Raw genomic sequence first — 19996 nt, 5'->3', positions numbered from 1 at the left:
CCTGGAGTGCAGTGGCATGATCTCAGTTCACTGCAACCTCCGCCTCCCAGCTTCAAGCAATTCTCCTGCCTCAGCCTCCTGAGTAGCTGGGACTACAGGTGCGCACCACCACGCCCAGCTAATTTTTTGTATTTTAGTAGAGACAGGGTTTCACTATGTTGTCCAGGATGTTCTCAATCTCTTGACCTAGTGATCCGCCCATCTCAGCCTCCCAAAGTGCTGGGATTACAGGCGTGAGCCACTATGCCTAACCAAACATGGATTATTTTTTGCAAGTCCAGTGAGAGTTTTATCTCCCCAAACTAGAAAGGAGACTTTTTTTTTTTTTTTTTTTTTTGAGACAGTCTCACTCTGTCATCTAGGCTGGAGTGCAGTGGTGCAATCTCGGCTCACTGCAACTTCTACCTCCCGGGTTTAGGTGATTTTCCTGCTTCAGCCTCCTGAGTAGCTGGGATTACAGGCATGTGCCACCACACCTGGCTAATTTTTTGTATTACATTAGTAGAGACCAGGTTTCACCATGTTGGCCAGGCTGGTCTCAAACTCCTGACATCGTAATCCGCCCGCCTCAGCCTCCCAAAGTGCTAGGATTATATGCATGAGCCACTGTGCTGGCCCAGAAAGGATACTTTTATTAATGCAACCCAAGATGAATTCTTTTTAGTAATTTTATCATCAACTTGATTTATCTGTTAGATATTAAACAGTATTCTGGAGAAATGCATACAGAATTTTGTAATCAGAAATGATGTGACTGGCCAGGTGTGGTGGCTCATGCCTGTAATCCCAGCACTTTGGAAGGCCAATGCTAGCAGATCCCTTGAACTCGGAGTTTGAGAAGCCCCTGCAACATAGTGAGACCCCGTCTTTACACAAATTGAATTAGCCAGCTATAGTGGCACATGCTTATAGTCCCCACTACTAGGGAGACTGAGATGGGAGGATCACTTGAACCCAGAAGTTTGAGGCTGCAGTGAGCTACAATCATGCCACTGCACCCTAGTCTGGGCAACAATGATATCCTGTCTCTTTAAAAAAAAAAGGACCAAATAACTTTTTTTTTTAAGTCTTACTCTGCAATACAACTGTGAATACAGCATTCCATGCTTTATAGCTGTGTGAATACAATTTTTTTTGGGGGGGTGGCCTATTTATTTTTGAGATGGAGTCTTGCTCTATTGCCCAGGCGTGAGCCACCGTGCCTGGCTACAATATCATTTTTATATCCAACAAAATCAATTACGATACCCTTATATTATCCGCTACCCAAATAGAAAACATTTTTCAAGAAGAAACTACGCTTTTTGGAAAAAGATAACAATGATTATCTCACACAGTTTCTGAGAATCAGGAATCTGGGAGCAGCCCCACTGGGTGGTGTGGCTCTGAGTCGCTCATGAGAGTGTAGTTCAGATGTCAGCCAGGGATGCTGTCATTGAAGGCTTGACGGGGCTGGGGAATCTGCTTCCAAGATGACTCATTCACATCTTCTTGATGGAAATCTCAGCTCCTCGTTCTTGGTTTTAGTTCCTCACCACATAGAGGTGGTGCTGCTGCATCCTAGTTCTAGAGCTCTAGTTCTTGGAAGTCCAAGATCAAGGATCAAGGTGCTGGTAGTCTGGGTTTCTCCTAATGCCTCTCCTCTGACCTTACTGGTCATCTTCTTTCTGTGTCCTCATATGGCCTTTCCTCTGTGTGCCCATCCCTGGTCTCTTCACATATAAGAGGTGCATAGGGCAAGGTATAAAGGAAGGGTATGGAGTTTTTGTGCCTTCCCTAGGCTGCCACCCTCCAGGAACCTCCACATGTTCAGATACCTGGAAGCTCCAAAAAAATTCTTTTTTTTTCCCTGGAGACAGGCTCTTGCTCAAGACCTGGTGTCACCCAGGCTGGAGTGTGGTGGGTTGATCTTGGCTCACTGCAACCTCCATTTCCTGGGCTCAAGCTATTCTCCTGCCTCAGCCTCCAGGGTAGTTAAGATTACAGGGTGCACACCATCAAGCTTAACTAATTTTTGTATTATTTTTGTATTCTTTTCCTTTTGTAGAGATGGAGTCTCACTATGTTGACCAGGTTGGTCTGGAATTCCTGAGCTCAAGTGATCAGCCCACCTCGTCCTCCCAAAGTGTTGGAATTATGGGCGTGAGCCACCACACCTGACCAAAAATTACTTTTTTTTTTTTTTTTTTTTGGAACGGGTTTTTACCTTTTTTTTTTTTTTTTTTTTTTTTTTGAGACGGAGTTTCACTCTTGTTACCCAGGCGGGAGTGCAATGGCGCGATCTCGGCTCACCGCAACCTCCACCTCCTGGGTTCAGGCAATTCTCCTGCCTCAACCTCCTAAGTAGCTGGGATTACAGGCACGCGCCACCATGCCCAGCTAATTTTTTGTATTTTTAGTAGAGACGGGGTTTCACCATGTTGACCAGGATGGTCTCGATCTCTTGACTTTGTGATCCACCCGCCTCGGCCTCCCAAAGTGCTGGGATTACAGGCTTGAGCCACCGCGCCCGGCATGAAACCCTGTCTCGACAAAAAATAAAAAATTAGCCAGGCTTGCTGGCATGGGCCTGTTGTCTCTGCTACTGGGGAGGCTGAAGCAGAAGGATCATTTGAGCCCAGGGAGTTGATGCGGTACAGTGAGCCATGATCCCACCTCTGGGCGACAGAGCGAGACCCCATCTCAAAAGAAAGAAAGAGAGAAGCCGGGGGAGAGAGGGAAGGAGGGAGGAAGGAAGAAAGAGAAAGAAAGAAAGGAAAAGAAAGAATAGGTAGAAAATGTCTTTTAAAAATACTTTATATTTAAATTTTTATTTTTTAGAGACAGGGTCTTGGTCTGTCACCCAGGCTGGAGTGGAGTGGTGCTGTTTTAGCTCACTGCAGCCTCAAGCTCCTGGGTGATCTGCCCACCTCATTCTCCTGCCCCAGCCTCCCAAGTAGCTGGGACTGCAGGCATGAGCCACTGTGTCTAGCCTATTCATATTTTTGTTTTAAATTATGCTGAAGATTTTCTTAAACTTCAAGCTTCAAAATGTATTAACTGAGAAGTACACTAACCTTCATTTAATAATATAAATTACAGAGTTTGAAATGTAACAGTTTTTCTGATTATGCATTAATACCATTAGAACATGTATGCTGAATATTAACTGACCTATCATATGTATGATTTTCAAACCTTGCTAATTTTTTAAAAAACAATTAGTTTCTTGTCCATTGCAATAATATTGCAAACAAAGAGGTTATACGTTGACAAAATTGCTAACTGAATACTATGGTGCTTGCTAATAATGTCTCATTTGTGTAGTACAAGGTTGATAAGAATGAGGGTATTCTTGGCCACCCATTGCTATTTTCATGAAATGGAATGTAGAAGAGGTTAACAGCAAACAAAAACTGATTCATAACTTTATCAAAGTTATTTATTTATTTTTTTTTTTGAGACGGAGTCTCGCTCTTGTTACCCAGGCTGGAGTGCAATGGCGCGATCTCGGCTCACCGCAGCCTCCGCCTCCTGGGTTCAGGCAATTCTCCTGCCTCAGCCTCCTGAGTATCTGGGATTACAGGCACGTGCCACGATGCCCAGTTGCTTTTTTGTATTTTTAGTAGAGACGGGGTTTTACCATGTTGACCAGGATGGTCTCGATCTCTTGACCTCGTGATCCACCCGCCTCGGCCTCCCAAAGTGCTGGGATTACAAGCGTGAGCCACCGCGCCCAGCCTTATCAAAGTTATTTTATGTATCCCCTTGGAAAGAAAGGAGTAGAACAGAATAATCTTGATATAAAATGGCAGGGAACACTGAATTTAACTACACTTAAAATATTTCAGTAGGATTTCTTCCTTCCTCCTCCACAGGAATTAACAATATATTTCTCACAGATTTCTGTTAACTACTTCTATTATCTAAATGTCTACCCATATGACTAAGTGAATGATTCATATCACTGAAATATTTCATAGGGTTTTATAATGATATTTCAGGGGAAAACATCATTTTAACTTCCAGCAGAAAATTTTTTGGCAATTATGGTTAATATACAGGAACGTAGAGTTTCATAAGTGAAATGGTTTAAGAAAAGAGATTTTTAGTGTACTGGAATTCTTTTGACAGCATGTGGTGGCTCATACCTGTAATCCCAGCACTTTAAGAGGCCAAGCTGGTGGGGGGGAATTACTTGAGTCCAGGAGTTTGAGACTAGCCTGAACAACATGGTGAAACCTCATCTCTACAAAAAACACAAAACTGGCCAGGCATGGTGGCTTGAGCCTGTAGTCCCAGCTACTCAGGAGGCTGAGGTGGGAGGATCACTTGAGCCCTGGAGGTTGAGGCTACAGTGAGCAATGATCATGCCTCTGCACTCCAGCCTAAGCAACAGAGTGAGACTATGTTTCAAAACATTTATATATACTTTTCCAACTTTAATAAATGTGTATTATGAAATTATTTTTTGTCGTTTTCTTTTTTACAAAAAGATTGGGATCTATTTATTGCCTATGTTGTAAAGAATTGTAAGACATTCTAGAGAGATTTAAACCACTTAAAAGATAAATTATGAATGAGACACTTATGGATATTTGCAACGACAACTATCATACAACCAAGAAGGACAGCCCTCAAACACCAAGTCACAAGCACCATGCCCTCTAAGGTCAGATATGTCGGGGGCCAGCTCCATGGGTTGCAACCAGTATAGTTGCTCAGAATTCCACTGCTCAGAGGGGCATTATGCTTGGGGTTTAATACTTTGAATGTACTTAAAAAAAAATGTTTTTTTTTTTTGAGACAGAGTTTAGCTCTGTTGCCAGACTGGAGTGCAGTGGCGCAACCTTGGCTCACTGCAACATCCGCCTCCCAGGTTGAAGCGATTCTCCTGCCTCAGCCTCCCTAGGAGCTGGGATTACAGGCATGCACTGCCACATCCAGCCAATTTTTGTGTTTTTGGTATAGAGGTGGGTTTTCACCATGTTGGCCAGGATGGTCTCAAACTCCTGACCTCGTGATTTGCCTGTCTCAGCCTCCCAAAGTGCTGGGATTATAGGCGTGAGCCACTGTGTTTGGCCTAAATTCTTTTAATGTTATTTATTTATTTTTTTTGAGATGGAGTCTTGTTCTGTCACCCAGGCTGGAGTGCAGTGGTGCGATCTTGGCTCAATGCAACCTTCCCCCACTGGGTTCAAGCGATTCTCCTGCCTCAGCCTCCCGAGTAGCTGGGACTACATGCATGTGCCTCCGCACTCTGCTAATTTTTTGTATTTTTAGTAGAGGTGGGTTTTCACCATGTTAGCCAGGATGGTCTTGATCTCTTGACCTAGTGATCTGCCCACCTCGGTCTCCCAAAGTGCTAGGATTACAGGCATGAGCCATTGTGCCTGGCTAAATTCTTAATTGTTTCATTTTTGAATTTGTGTCAAGTTAAGTCCAATGGGACCATGGAGCATGCACCAGGGACTTGGAGCCCACCTCCATGCTTCCCCCTACAGGTTCTCAGTGACTAGCTTCCTGCCCCTTGGTGCCCTGGACACCACCCAGCCTCCCTCTCCCCAACCCTGCTCACTACTACAACCAATATTGCCTTCTGCCCCAAGCAGCCATTGGATTACATTGGCAGGAGAGTGGAGGGGAGGTTCACTTTTCCCTGTGGTCACCCTCAGCCTCCAGTAGGGATCTGGGTGCATGTTGGAGAGGGCCCACAAGCAGTCTGTTTTGCAGTATCTTGAGGAAAGGCAAGGAAACAGTCAAATCTGCTTTGGGCTGGAAGCACCACAGTATGTTCACTAGGTGACTTGGCAGGGCTCTCTAGCCCACCCCAGTCAATAAAGTGTCCCAGTGCAAGAGATTTCAGTTCCTTGGGGTCGCATCCACCAAAGGTTGAAAAGCCAGGGTCATGAGAAGAGATTTCCTCTCCGAAGTAGGTCTCACAAATTATATAGACAGCAGTGATTGTGCCTCTTAAAATACAAATGAACTAAAAAACCTTTATAAACATCATAACATGGACAGTGTGACATCTTTTAAGTGTTTTGTTTGTTTTTAGGAGACTATTATCCTATTTCTCTGTTATCAATAGCATATTATCCTAATTTAGCCAGTTCTTTTTATCTTAGATGGCCTTTTTTGTTTGTTTTAAATTATTCCTTTTTATTTTTGAGACAGGGTCTCACTCTGTCACTTAGGCTGAATTGCAGTGGTGCACAATCATATCTCACTGCAATCTCCACCTCCTGGGTTCAAGCAGTCCTCCCACCTCAGCCTCCCAAGTAGGGGGGACTACAGATACACACCACCACACCCAGCTAATTTAATTTTCTTGTAGAGACAGAGTGTGTGTTTCTCAGGCTGGTCTCAACTCCTGGCCTTAAGTGTTCCTCCTGCTTTGGCCTCCCAGAGTGCTGGGATTACTGGCAGGAGCCACTGTGCCCAGCCTAAATTCCTCCTTTAGAGAATAAAGTGAAACCAAAAGAAAATCATACTCTGAATATGTAAATTAAATAATTTGTTTTAATTAGAAGGCTGGGCATGGAAATGGGGTAAAAGGAAGTGAAGTGGTATCCCTTGCTAGACTGGGGCTCAGGCTGGAAGCAGCCCCTGGCTTATCTCTGTGCACATGCATGCCATCGCAGAGAAGGGTCTTATGGTTCTGAGACATCCTATGATATCAGCTATTCATTAGATTTAGAAGAGTCCGAGGAAGCTGGATCAGTTTTAGGGCTAACCAAGAGAGTTGGTCCAGAATGTATCAGACTTCCTAAGATCATCTTGTAAATCTTCTAGATATGAAAAAGGAGAAACAGGACAGATTCACGGTTCTACTTCAATCTCAAATTTCATCTTGGGTTTGAAACCAGATAAATCTCTGATCACAGGGAGAATAAGATGACATTTACCTTCGTGGCATCACTGTGCTATAGAACTACCCTATTACTTGTTTTGCATTTTCAATTATATAATTTCTACAGGGCACCATCCAGATATAAATATACCACAGAGCTCAATTCTTGTAATTAGACCCTGTATTGGAAAATATAAAAACCTCAAAGAGACAGAGATAAAATTTATACACACATTAAGAAAGGTTGTCATGGTAACTGCTTGAAGATATGTATTTTTAAATCTAAGTAAATTTGGCATTCAGAACATTTGCATCTCCCTCAAAGGTTCTGTATCAAGAATATTTTTTAAAAATTGTTTTCAAATTTCTTCTGAATCTACACTTCCTTGAAAGCTTAAAAATTCCTATGAATATAATAGCAGCCTAGACTTAAGCACGTATTTTCAGAAGGCCCTATATGAAAAAATGCAACATGAAAGCCTAAAAACGTTACTTTCTACCCCCAGAATCCCTGGGCTTCTCCCTTTAAAATTTTAAATTGTGAGTAGGCTATGTCCATACAATCTCTACATGGTCCTCTCAAGCTCTAAAAATCAATTAGCTATTAGTTGATGACCTTGCAATGTATGCAACAAATTATGAAAGCCAAATACACCTAGTGCTGCAGTATAATTAAGAAACAATTAATACAGACGACGATAATAAATATTCCCTGGTAACTTAGCCAAACTAATTCTTAGCTTTGTTTCTTCTTACTTTAAAAGTTCTCCAGTATTCCTAATCAGCATCAATGTTGAAAGTATTCCTTGATAAGATATCTAGTTTCATCATCTTCCTCATACATTGAAAACAAAGTAAGGGGTCCATGCCTGTAATCCCAGCACTTTGGGAGGCCAAGGTGGGAGGATTGCTTGAATACAGAAGTTTGAGACCAGCCCAGGAAATAGGGTGAGACGTTGTCTCTACAAAAAAAATTTAAAAGTTAGCCAAGCATGGCGGTGCGTGCCTGTAGTCCGAGCTACTTGAGCCTGGGAGGCAAGAGGGTGGAGTGAACTGAGAAGGCACCACTGTGCTCCAGCCTGGGCAACAGAGTGAGGCTCTGTCAAGAAGAAGGGAGGGGAGGGAAGGGAGGGGAGGGGAGGGGAGGGGAGGGGAGGAGAGAAGGAAATGAAGGGAGGGAAGGAGGGAGGGGGGAGGGAGAGGGGTAAGGAAGAAAGGAAAAAGAAAGGAAAAAAATGGAGAAAGTAAATACAGTGATGGTTTCACTCCCAACAGTTCCTTGTGCTCCTTTCCCAACTGTAGCCTATGATAGAAGTCTCCTGTGACCTTTGTCATGTAGTTATCTCCAGGTTCCTTCCTATGTTCATTTCAGCCACTAACCTAAAGGGTTCTTGAGCTATGTATTAGTCCGTTTTCACACTGCTGATAGACATACCCAAAGCTGGGCAATTTACAAACGGAAGAGGTTTAATAGATTTACAGTTTCACATGGCTGGGGAGGCCTCACAATCATAGCGGAAGGCAAAAAGCACATCACACATAGTGCTGCCACCATGTGTGACAGCAGACAAGAGAAGAGAGCTTGTGCAGGGAAACTCTAATATTTTAAAAACTATTAGATCTCATAAGACTTACTATCACAAGAACAGCATGGGAAAGACCCACCCCCAAGATTCAATTAACTTCCACCAGGTCCCTCCCATAACATGTGAGAATTCAAGATGAAATTTGGGTGGGGACACAGCCAAACCATGTCATTCCACCCCCGCCCCTTCCCAAATCTTATGTCTTCATATTTCAAAATCAACAGTCCTCCAAAGTCAACTCATTTCAGCATTAACTCAAAAGTCCACAGTCCAAAGTCTCAACTGAGACAAGTCCCATCCACCTATGAGCCTATAAAATCAAAAGCAAGTTAGTTACTTCCTAGATACAATGTGGTACAGGCATTGAGTAAATACAGCCATTCCAAATGGGAGAAGTTGGCCAAAACAAAGGGGCTACATCCCAGGTGCAAGTCTGAAATCCAGTGGGGCAGTCAAATCTTAAAGCTTCAAAATGATCTCCTTTGACTCCATGTCTCACATCTGGGTCATGCTGATGCACAAGTGGGTTCCCATGGCCTTGGGCAACCTGCCTCTGTGGCTTTGCAGGGTACAGCCTTCCTCTCAGCTGCTTTCATGGTCTGGCATTGAGTGTCTGTGGCTTTTCCAGGTGCATGGTGCAAGCTGTTGGTGGATCTACCATGCTGGTGTCTGGAGGATGGTGGCCTTCTTCTCACAACTCCACTAAGCAGTACCCCAGTGCGGACTGTGTGTGGAGGCTCTGATCCCACATTTCCCTCCGCACTGTCCTAGCAGAAGTTCTTCATGAGTGCCCTGCCCCTGCAGCAAACTTATTCCTGGACATCCAGGCGTTTCCATACATCCTCTGAAATCTAAGCAGAGGTTCCCAAACTCCAAGTTTTGACTTATGTGCCCTTGCAGGCTCAACACCATGTGGAAGCTGCCAAGACTTAGAGCTTGCACTCTCTGAAGCCACGATCTGACCTCTATGTTGGCCCCTTTCAGCCATGGCTGGAGCTGCTGGGACACAGGGCACCAAGTCCCTAGTCTGTACACAGCACAGGGATCCTGGGCCCAGCCCACAAAACCACTTTTTCCTCCCAGGCCTCTGGGCCTGTGATAGAAGGGGCTGCTGTGAAGGTCTCTGACACACCCTGGAGACATTTTCTCCATTGTCTTGGGGATTAACATTCAGATCCTCATTACTTACGTAAATTTCTGCAGCTGGCTTTAATTTCTCCTCAGAAAATGGGATTTTCTTTTCTATTGCATTGTCAGGCTGCAAATTTTCCAAACTTTTATGCTCTGCTTCCCTTACAAAACTGAATGCCATTAATAGCACCCAAGTCTCCTCTTAAATGCTTTGCTGCTTAGAAACTTCTTTCACCAGATACCCTAAATCATCTCCCTCAAGTTCAAAGTTCCACAAATCTCCAGGGCAGGGTCAAATGCCACCAGTCTCTTTGCTAAGACATAGCAAAAGTCATCTTTGCTCCGGTTCCCAACAAATTCCTCATCTCCATCTGAGACCACCTCAACCTGGATTTCCTCATCCAGATCATCATCAGCATTTTGGTCAAAGCCATTCAACAAGTCTGTGGGGAGTTCCAGACTTTCCCACATTTTCCTGTCTTCTTCTGAGCTCTCCAAACTATTCCAACCTCTGCCTGTTACCCAGTTCCAAAGTCACTTCCACATTTTTGGGTATCTTTTCAGCAGTGCCCCACTCTACTGGTACCAATCTACTGTATCAGTTTGTTTTCACACTGCTGATAAAGACATACTCAAGACTGGGCAATTTACAAAATAAAGGGGTGTATTGGACTTACAGTTCCATTTGGCTGGGAAGGCCTTACAATCGTGGTGGAAGGCAAGGAGGAGTAAGTCCCATCTTACATGGATGAAAGCAGGCAGAAAGAGCTTGTGCAGGGAGACTCCCATTTTTAAAACCATCAGATCTCATGAGACCCATGCACCATCATGAGAACAGCACAGGAAAGACACGCCCCCATGATTCAGTCATTTCCCACTGGGTCCCTCCCACAACATGTGGGCATTACAGGAGCTACAAATTGAGATTTGGTGGGGACACAGAGCCAAACCATATCAAGCTGCTTCATAACCCAGGACCCGCAGAGCTCTGGTTGCTAGAGGATTCAAGGTAGTAAAGCTCTGGGACATGAGACTGTGGGGTTCTCCCTCCAGGGGTGAAGCACAGGAAAAGACAGAGAATACAGTAATAATGCCATGTCTGTTTTGTTCACTTCTATATCCCCGGTGTGTAGCATAAGATCTGGCACACATGCTGAATAAGCAACTGTTATCTGACAAATGGGTCTCCTTCCTTTGGGTAGGAATGGAAAAATCAGAACAGGGACAGGAGTCAGTAGAGCTAGAGGACACACTGGGCTCTGGCAGAAGAGAGATGGAGGTAAGGGAGAAAATATGGTATTCATGTGGTTCACTTTTAAGGCTATGGTCCTTCTTAGACTAGAGAATCTCTGGACCCATACATAGTTTAAGAAATTTGTCTCTATATCATGTTGGGCAAAATGGGTTCTGTTCGACAAGAGACTACTTCTATGAAATCTGAATTTTACAGGAATTGGTTTCATAGATGATATTGGAAAAAAGAGTAACTTCAACAAATACATTTGGAACATTCAGAATTTAACCAAGTTAAAATAAGTTTCTTTACAGTAGGACTTTTCAGCACTTCCAATATTAATATATATATTCTAAATATCTGAAAGAATATAGTATGGAGAATCTGAGAATGAATATGATCAAGGAAACTTCTCAGAGTATTTTATAGGATGGTATTTCATGAGACATTGTGGGAAATAATGCTCTCACTAACCTCATAAGAAAACCCTTATCTATAAACATTTCCTGGTTCCTTGATCATTTAGTGATAAGACATAGAAGAAACAGGATAGGGCTGGGCATAGTGGCTCATGGGTGTAATCCCAGCACTTTGGGAGGCCAAGGTGAGCGGATCACCTGAGGTGAGAAGTTCGAGACCAGCCTGACCAACATGGAGAAATCCCGTCTTTACTAAAGATCCAAAAAAAATCCTCCCAAAAATAAAAAACTAGCTTGGCAAGGTGGCATGCGCCTGTAGTCCCAGTTACTCAGGAGGCTGAGGCAGAATTACTTGAACCTGAAGGCAGAGGTTGCAGTGAGCCAAGATTGTGCCATTGAATTCTAGCCTGGTGACAAGAGCAAACCGAAAAGGGCCGGGTGCAGTGGCTCATACTTCTAAACCCAGCACTTTGGGAGGCCCTAGGTGGGTGGATCACCTGAGGTCAGGAGTTCAAGACCAGCCTGACCAACATGGAGAAACCCTGTATTTACTAAAAATACAAAATTAGCTGGGCATGGTAGCACATGCCTGTGCTCCTAGCTATTGGGAGGCTGAGGCAGGAGAATTGCTTGAACCTGGGAGGCGGAGGTTGTAGTGAGCTGAGATTGCACCACTGCACTCCTGCCTGGGCAATAAGAGTGAGACTCTGTCTCAAAACAAACAAACAAACAAAAAAGGCTGGATGCGATGGCTCACACCTGTAATACCAGCACTTTGAGAGGCTGAGATGGTGTCACCCAAGGTCAGGAGTTTAAGACCAGTCTGACCAACATGGAGAAAGCATCTCCACTACAAATACAAAATTAGCCAGGTGTGGTGGCACATGCCTGTAATCCCAGCTACTCTGGAGGCTGAGGCAAGAGAATTGCTTGAACCTGGAGGCAGAGTTTGCAGTGAGCTATCACACCACCCGACTCCAGCCCGGGCAGCATAGTAAGACTCTGTCTCCAAAAAAAAGAGAAAAGGAAAGAAATGACAAAAATCTGTGCCTGCATTCAGAGTGACTAGAATACTAATGTCCTGGTTGTAGAAAAGACTATTGGTTCAGAATATGGTTTTTCTTTTCTTCCAGGCTGGAGTGCAATGGTGCGATCTTGGCTCACTGTAATCTCCGCCTCCCAGGTTTAAGGAATTCTCCTGCTTCAGCCTCCCGAGTAGCTGGGATTACAGGTGCCCACCACCATGCCTGGCTAATTTTTGTATTTTTTTTTTCAGTAGAGCCGGGATTTCGCCATGTTGGTTAGGCTAGTCTCAAACTCCTGACCTCAGCTGATCCACCCACCTCGGCCTCCCAAAATGCTGGGATTATAGGTGTGAGCCACCACACCCAGCCTCAGAATATGTTAAATGCAAATAATATTTTGTATAATATGTACAAAATACATATGCATAAAAAGTATATCAGTATCTTTTTTTTTTTTTTTTTTGAGACAAGGTCTTGCTCTGTCAACCAGGCTGGAGAGCAGTGGCATTACCATGGCTCACTGCAGGCTTGACCTCCTGAGCTCATGCCATTCCCCAACCTCAGCCTCCTGAATAGTTGAGACTATGGGTGGCCACCAGGCCTAAGTTTTTGTATTTTTTTTTATAGAGATGAGGTTTCCCCACATTGCCCAGGCTGGTTTCAAACTCCTAAGTTCAAGCGATCTGGCTACCTTGGCCTTCCAAAGTGTTAGAATTTTAGGCATGAGTCACTGTGCCCAGCCTACATTAGAATCTTAACAGTGGAGGTGGGCATGGTGGCTCACACCTGTAATCCTAGCACTTTGGGAGGCCGAGATGGGCAGATCACTTGAGGTTAGGAGTTGGAGGCCAGCCTGGCCAACATGTTGAAACCCCATCTATACTAAAAATACAAATATTAGTCAGGTGTGGTGGCACATGCTTGTAATCCCAGCTACTTGGGAGGCTGAGGTGGGAGGATCACTTGAAACTGGAAAGCAGAGGTTGCAGTGAGCTGAGATGGTACCACTGCGTTCCTGGGTGACAGAGAACAAGACTGTTTCAAAAAAAAAAAAAAGAATCTTAACAGTGGTTAACTTCAAGTAATGAGACTATAAGTGACTGAGTTTGTCATTTTTGTGTTTTCTATAATAAACATTATTTCATAATAAAGCAGTAAAGATTTTTACACAAACTATTTTAAGATAAAAGAAATAAATTTTGACATAGGGGTTATAAATAAGATAGAATCTATTTATATAAAAGAATGGAACTATACATTTGTGGGCCAAATGAGCATCATTTAAGTTTTCAATTTTCTCAAACACATGCACAGAATTAATACTGCCTTAAATTTTGTTAACACAAGTTTGAAAGAGCTCTTTAGTTCATAAAAAAATGTTTTGTGGACCAGATGCAGTGGCTAACATCTGCAATCTCAACACTTCAGGAGGCCCAGATGGGAGGATCACTTGGGCCTGAGCAACACAGGGAGACCCTGTCTCAAAAAAAAAAAAAAAAAATTAGCCAGGCACAGTGGCTCATGCCTGTAATCCCAGCACTTTGGGAGGCCAAGGCAGGTGTATCATGAGATCAGGAGTTTGAGACCAGCCTGGCCAACAGAGTGAAACCTGTCTCTACTAAAAATACAAAAAATTAGCTGGGCATGGTGGTGGGTGCCTGTAATCCCAGCTACTTGGGAGGCTGAGGCAGGAGAATCACTTGAACCCGGGAGATGGAGGTTGCACTCCAGCCCATGAGACAGTGCAAGATGCCATCTCAAAAAAAAAAAAAAAAAAATTAGCTGGGCATGATGGTGTGCACCTATAGTCCCAGCTACTCCAGAGGCTGAGGTAAGAAGATTGCTAGAGCCCAAGAGGTGGAAGCTACAGCAAGCTGTGATCAAGCCACTGCACTCTAGCCTGGGCAACAAAGCAAGAGTTTGCCTTAAAAAAAGAAAAAAAAGAAAAAGAAAAAAAGTTATGTGCTTGTGTTTTTAACAATACACTTCTGAACTATCAAAAAGAATATAAATCAAAATCAGTGAAATAGTTTTTAAAACCCCAAAAGCTACAAAACTTAAATTACTTACTTCAATATCAACTAAAAAGCCATTTGGTAGTTAAGTAACTTCAGTCCTGCTAGAATCATTCTAGAAGCCAACAGTCACACTGAAGTGGCCAAAATTTGAGTCACTTGATAAATACAAAGAACACAGATTTTTATCATTCTTACTGTGAAGAAAAACAGTGAATAATTTGTTTTATATATTAAGTTTAATTAAAAAATTATCTAGAGAATGATTTCTTTTTAATCCTTTGTTAGTCACATAACTATGGATAAAACACACCAATTTAGCTGATTCCTCTATGCTCTCTTTTCCTTGATTCCAATCATTATTAGTTATTCTGCAGTGCTTCATTTATTGGCAGTTATGCCAACTGGCTGACTTTGGCTCAACTGCTCTATTTTTGCCTTCATCATTGTTTATCAGATCTCACTTGCATTAAAGTTTCACCTCTTTCATCTCATCTGATCTGACACTTGGTTTACATATCAACTGCCTACTCTAAACTTTCTACTGCCAGTTTCCAACTCGTTCAAGGTACTTGGGTAAGAAAGGAAGATGTTCAATAAACACAAAACCACAGAAAATAAGTGGGAAGGGATAGAGTTAATTTTTTTTTTCCTGATAGAGTTAAATTTAAGATTTAAGGTTTTAAATCACTTAAGGTTTTAGAATTTGTTATTCCATAAATTAAATATTTTTTCAAAAATAAAGGCTGCACCCAATTAGATTCTATGTTAACTGGTCATGAATAGGTCTAAAATGTTAGATATTTACCAATAAGTGACATAAGATAACTCAATAACTTAAGAGTTTTTTTTTTAAGAAATAGGGTCTCACTTTATCACCCAGGTTTGGCTGAGTGCAGTGGTGTGATCACAGCTCACTGAAGTCTCCAACTCCTGGGCTCAAGTGATCCTCCTGCCTCAGCCTACATTCTTTTGTACATTCTTGAAAGTAAAATTACAAACGAAATTCAGCCATGTTAAAATTAATCCCAGCACTTTGGGAGGCCGAGGCAGGCAGATCACCTGAGGTCAGGAATTTGAGACCAGCCTGGCCAACATGATGAAACCCTCTCTCTACTAAAAATACAAAATTAACCGGGAGTGGTAGTGTATGCCTGTAATCCCAGGTACTCGGGAGGCTGAGGCAGAAGAATCACCTGAACCCAGGAAGTGGAGGTTGCAGTGAGCCAAGATCACACCATTGCACTCCAGCCTGGGCAACAAGAGCAAAACTCTGTCTCTAAAAGAAAAGGAAAAAAGGAATCCTTCATAAATAGTGTAGCCAAAAAAGCTGGACTAATATACAATGCTATCAATAAAATATTAGATATATAAGTGCTAAAGTATAATTTTGAAAGATACATAAAATATTCTTGTAATAGTCCCCCCCCACTCCACTTTTTTTTTTTTTTGAGACAAGGTTTTGCTCTGTTGCTCAGTCTGGAGTGCAGTGATGTGATCATGAATCACTGCAGCCTTGACCTCTCCTGGGCTCAAGCGATCCTCCCACCTCAGCCTCCGGAATAGCTGGGACTACGTGTGTGCCACCATACTCAGTAATTTTTTTCTATTTTTGTGGAGATGGGGTCTCCCCATGCTGCTCAATCTGGTCTTAAACTCCTGTGCTCAAGCAATCCACTGTTAGCCTTCCAAAGTGCTGGGATTATAAGCATGAGCCACTGTGCCCTGCCCTAATATTTTGTTACTTACTAGTGAGACTAAACACTTTTCTGAGTTTGTTAGCCATGCTATCCTATAAAAGTTGTTCATTTTTTTTTTTTTTTGAGACCGAGTCTCACTCAGCCCAGGCTGGAGTGCAGTAGTGCAATCTTGGCTCACTGCAACCTCCACCTCTGGGTTCAGGTGATTCTCCTGCCCCAGCATCCCAAGTAGCTGGGATTACAGGCGCGCCACTATGCCAGGATAATTTTTGTGTTTTTAGTAGAGATAAGAGTTTCACCAAGTTGTCCAAGTTGGTCTCAAACTCCTGGGCTTAAGCAATCCACATGCCTTGGCCTCCCAAAGTGCTGGGATTACAGGGGTGAGCCACTGCACCCAGACATTCATTCCTTCATTATTTATTTATTTATTGAGATGGCATCTCCTTTATTCTGTTACCCAGGTTGGAGTGCGGTGGCATAATCTTGGCTCACTGCAACCTCCACCTCCCAGATTCAAGTGATTCTCATGTCTCAGCCTCCAAGTAGCTGGGATTATAGCCATGTGCCACCATTCCCAGCTAATTTTTCTATTTTTAGTAGAGACGGGTTTTTGTTTTTTTTTTGAGATGGAGTCTTGCTGTCGCCCAGGCTGGAGTGCAATGGCGCAGTCTCGGCTCACTTCAACCTCCGCCTCCCAGGTTCAAGTGATTCTCCTGCCTCAGCCTTCCGAGTAGCCAGCATTACAGGTACCCGCCCCCACACCCAGCTAATTTTTGTAGCTAAAAAGTAGAGACAGGGTTGACCATGTTGGCCAGGCTGGTCTCAAACTCCTGACCTCGTGATCTGCCCACCTCAGCCTCCCAAAGTGCTGGGATTAAAGACATGAGCCACTGCACCTAGCTTCATTTGTCTATTATCTATTTTTCTTAGCAATTTGTACGAGCTCTTTACATTTAATATGGCAATTAGCTCTCTCTGTCATATGTTTTGCAAATAGTTTCACCCATCTTTGTTTTCTTTCTTTTTTTTCCTCCTTTGGTTGTGGTTTTGATTTTTGGTTAGTCCTCTCTTTTTTCTTTTTTTTGAGATGGAGTGTTGCTCTGTAGCCCAGGCTGGAGTGCAGTGGCATGATCTAGGTTCACAGCAACTTCCGCCTCCCGGGTCCCGGTTCAAGCAATTCTCCTACCTAGCCTCCCACGTAGCTGGGATTACAGGCATGAGCCACCATGCCCAGCTAATTTTTGTATTTTTTAGTAGAGACAGGGTTTCATTATGTTGGCCAGTCTGGTCATGAACTCCTGACCTGGTGATGTGCCCACCCTGGCCTCCCAAAATGCTGGGATTACAGGCGTGAGCCACCACACCCAGCCTCCTCTCTTCTTTCTTGATGACAAGTTCATTACATTTAGTATATGACTTAATAATAAATATCAAATTTAGAAATTGTATCATGAGAGTTAAGGAATTCTAATTTTCACAAATGAGAATTAGTGGAGTAATATGGTGTTGCTAGGGTTTCTGGCAATATGGAGGGATAAGCCTCAATATCAGTTTGTTAATTAGAAGAGGTGTTATAAAACACATGCAGAAACAAAACCATTCAAACTGTGTGTAAGCCATGAGGTAAAAACAGCAAATGCAAGGTACATTACCCAGTGAATTATTCAAACCTAACAAAATGATTTAAACACAACTAACAGCCAGAGTATAAAAATATTAATCCAAGAAATAAGATTGTAGTAAGTGCTTTTTATTTCCCTTTAAAGTGATTTAATGGAAGTACAAAAATGACTTAGGATTATGTTTCTATTTTTGTTTGTTTGTTTGTTTTTTGAGATGGGAGTTTTGTTCTTGTTGCCCAGGATGGAGTGCAGTGGCGCGATCTTGGCTCACTGCAACCTCCACCTCCCAGGTTCAAGCGATTCTCCTGCCTCAGTCTCCTGAGTAGCTGGGATTACAGGTACGTGCCACCACTCCCAGCTAATTTTTTCTATTTTTAGTAGAGACGAGGTTTTATCATGTTGGCCATGCTGGTCTTGAACTCATGACCTTAGGTGATCCACTCACCTCGGCCTTCCAAAGTGCAAGGATTACAGGTGTGAGTCACTACGCCGGGCCTATGTTTCTATTTTAAACATATTCAACAAACATGATTCCCCAACTCCTGCAAAATAATTTCTTTCTTCAAGAATATTCATTTTAGAGCTCATACTAAGAAAAAGAGTGCAAAAATAATGGCGCAGAAAGTGATAAAACAAAAACAAAAAATAGAAAGATAAAGTTTCCCATTAAAATCATCAATATACTGTGCAGTAAGTATAAATGTGTATAATGAATTAAGAAAATATATTTAAAAATCCAAATTTACAAAATGAAGTACAAATAGGTGTTTATATTACAAAGTGATACTTGGTTTATAAAAGGATTCAACACAGATTTTTTAAATGGTTGTTTACCTTAATCAATTTAACAATGATTTTAAATGTATAAAATTTTAATATCTCTTTGAGACAGTGATCCAAGCTTCTTCCCTTGACGATGTTACCAGTTCATACTTTGTTTCAATAACTTGGCCCTCCACAGAAAGTAGGTGCAGTCTCTTCACCAATACACTAAGCAATACTGTGGTCACCATATATGCAAACCTGGTCAGGAAGAAAGTCAACTAGTTACTAAAGATTAAAAATTATACTTTTATCATATAGATTGCCCATTCTCATTAATAGTTATCAAAATTCTAAGAACAGAGTCTGGCATTCTATTATTCACCTCAACTCTGGACACTCCTGTGTGCCTGAGAATCCAAGTGAGGAAAAAGTTTTCATTACTAATTCATCATCAAACCGATCTGGATCAAACCTAAAAAGAAAATGTGAGGTTAATCACAATATAGCTCCACTGGCATTTTACATGTTGATACTAAAAGAACACAAGTATGTAATAAAGTTAAAAATTGACTGAAAATAGAATGTGCTCTTACATTATGTTTAAATGTCACTTGTTTTTATTATTTAACATATATTTAGTCTATTGCTGTTTCTTACTTTATTTATTGAGACACGGTCTCACTCTGTTACCCAGGCTGGAATGCAGTGGTGCATTCAAGGCTCACTGGAGCCTCAGCCTCCTGGGCTTAAGCTATGCTTCTACCTCAGCTTCCTGAGTAGCCGTGACTACAGGCACATTCCACCAGGCCCAAATACTTTGAACATCTTTTTGTACAAACAGTGTCTTCCTATGCTACCCAGACTAGTCTTGAACTCCTAAACTCAAGCGATCCTCCTGCTTCAAGCTCTCAAACTGCTGGGATTACAGGCATGTGAGCCACTGTGACTAGCACTTGCTTTATTATTTTTGTTTCGAGATGGAGTCTTGCTCTGTTGCCAGGCTGGAGTGCAATGGCGCAATCTCGGCTCACTGCAATCTCCATTTCCCGGGTTCAAGCAATTCTCCTGCCTCAGCCTCCTGAGCAGCTGGGAACAGGCACACACCACCACGCCCCAGCTAATTTTTGTATTTTTAGTAGAGACAGGGTTTCACTATGTTGGCCAGGATGGTCCCAATCTCTTGACCTGGTTGATCCGCCCACCTGGGCCTCCCAAAGTGCTGGGATTATAGGCATGAGCCACAGCACTAGGCCTACTTTATTATTTCTAAATGATAGGTGCAAAATACATTTCTTGAAACTACCAAGGTATAAGATTATAATATGAGTTTATATTATTTTGAGAAATGTAAGGATAAATCATATAATGAATATTTAAATAAATTTAAGACCTGATACATGAGACCATCTTATCAATATGTGAGACATTTTATATTGCCGTTTCAACTGAAATTTATTTCCTAAAATTGGAAGCTCCCGCCTTAAAATTATATTTATCAATTATATTACATTCAGACTTATTAATAGGTGAGAGAGGCTAGGCATAGCGGCTAATGCCTGTAATCCAAGCACTTTGGAAGGCTAAAGTGGGAGGATTACTTGAGCCCAGGGGTTTGAGACCAGCCTGGGCAACATAGTGAGATCCCATCTCTATTAAAAATTAAAAAA

General features: G+C 42.4%; 1 protein-coding gene across 6 annotated transcripts in view; it reads right to left on the bottom strand.

Moving 5' to 3' along the window:
* Positions 1-18228: 18228 nt before the first annotated feature.
* CYP20A1 (cytochrome P450 family 20 subfamily A member 1) overlaps positions 18229-19996 on the bottom strand; it is a 52887-nt gene continuing 51119 nt past the window's right edge. For 5 of the 6 annotated variants that reach the window (XM_037741454.1, XM_037741452.1, XM_017536834.2 and 2 more), the window contains 2 exons: positions 18712-18801; positions 18229-18587 (listed from right to left, as the gene is read on the bottom strand). In XM_037741454.1, coding sequence (XP_037597382.1) covers positions 18437-18587; positions 18712-18801 — 241 coding nt within the window. In that variant the 3' untranslated portion in view covers positions 18229-18436. The remainder of the gene's footprint in view (positions 18588-18711; positions 18802-19996) is intronic. The other variant, XM_037741451.1, reaches the window with a different exon arrangement.

Source organism: Cebus imitator, unplaced genomic scaffold (genome assembly GCF_001604975.1).
Source record: "Cebus imitator isolate Cc_AM_T3 unplaced genomic scaffold, Cebus_imitator-1.0 Scaffold101, whole genome shotgun sequence".
Classification (NCBI taxonomy): Eukaryota; Metazoa; Chordata; class Mammalia; order Primates; family Cebidae; genus Cebus; species Cebus imitator.
Note: the sequence above shows the minus strand (reverse complement) of the source record. Positions and strands in the feature narration are given on the sequence as shown.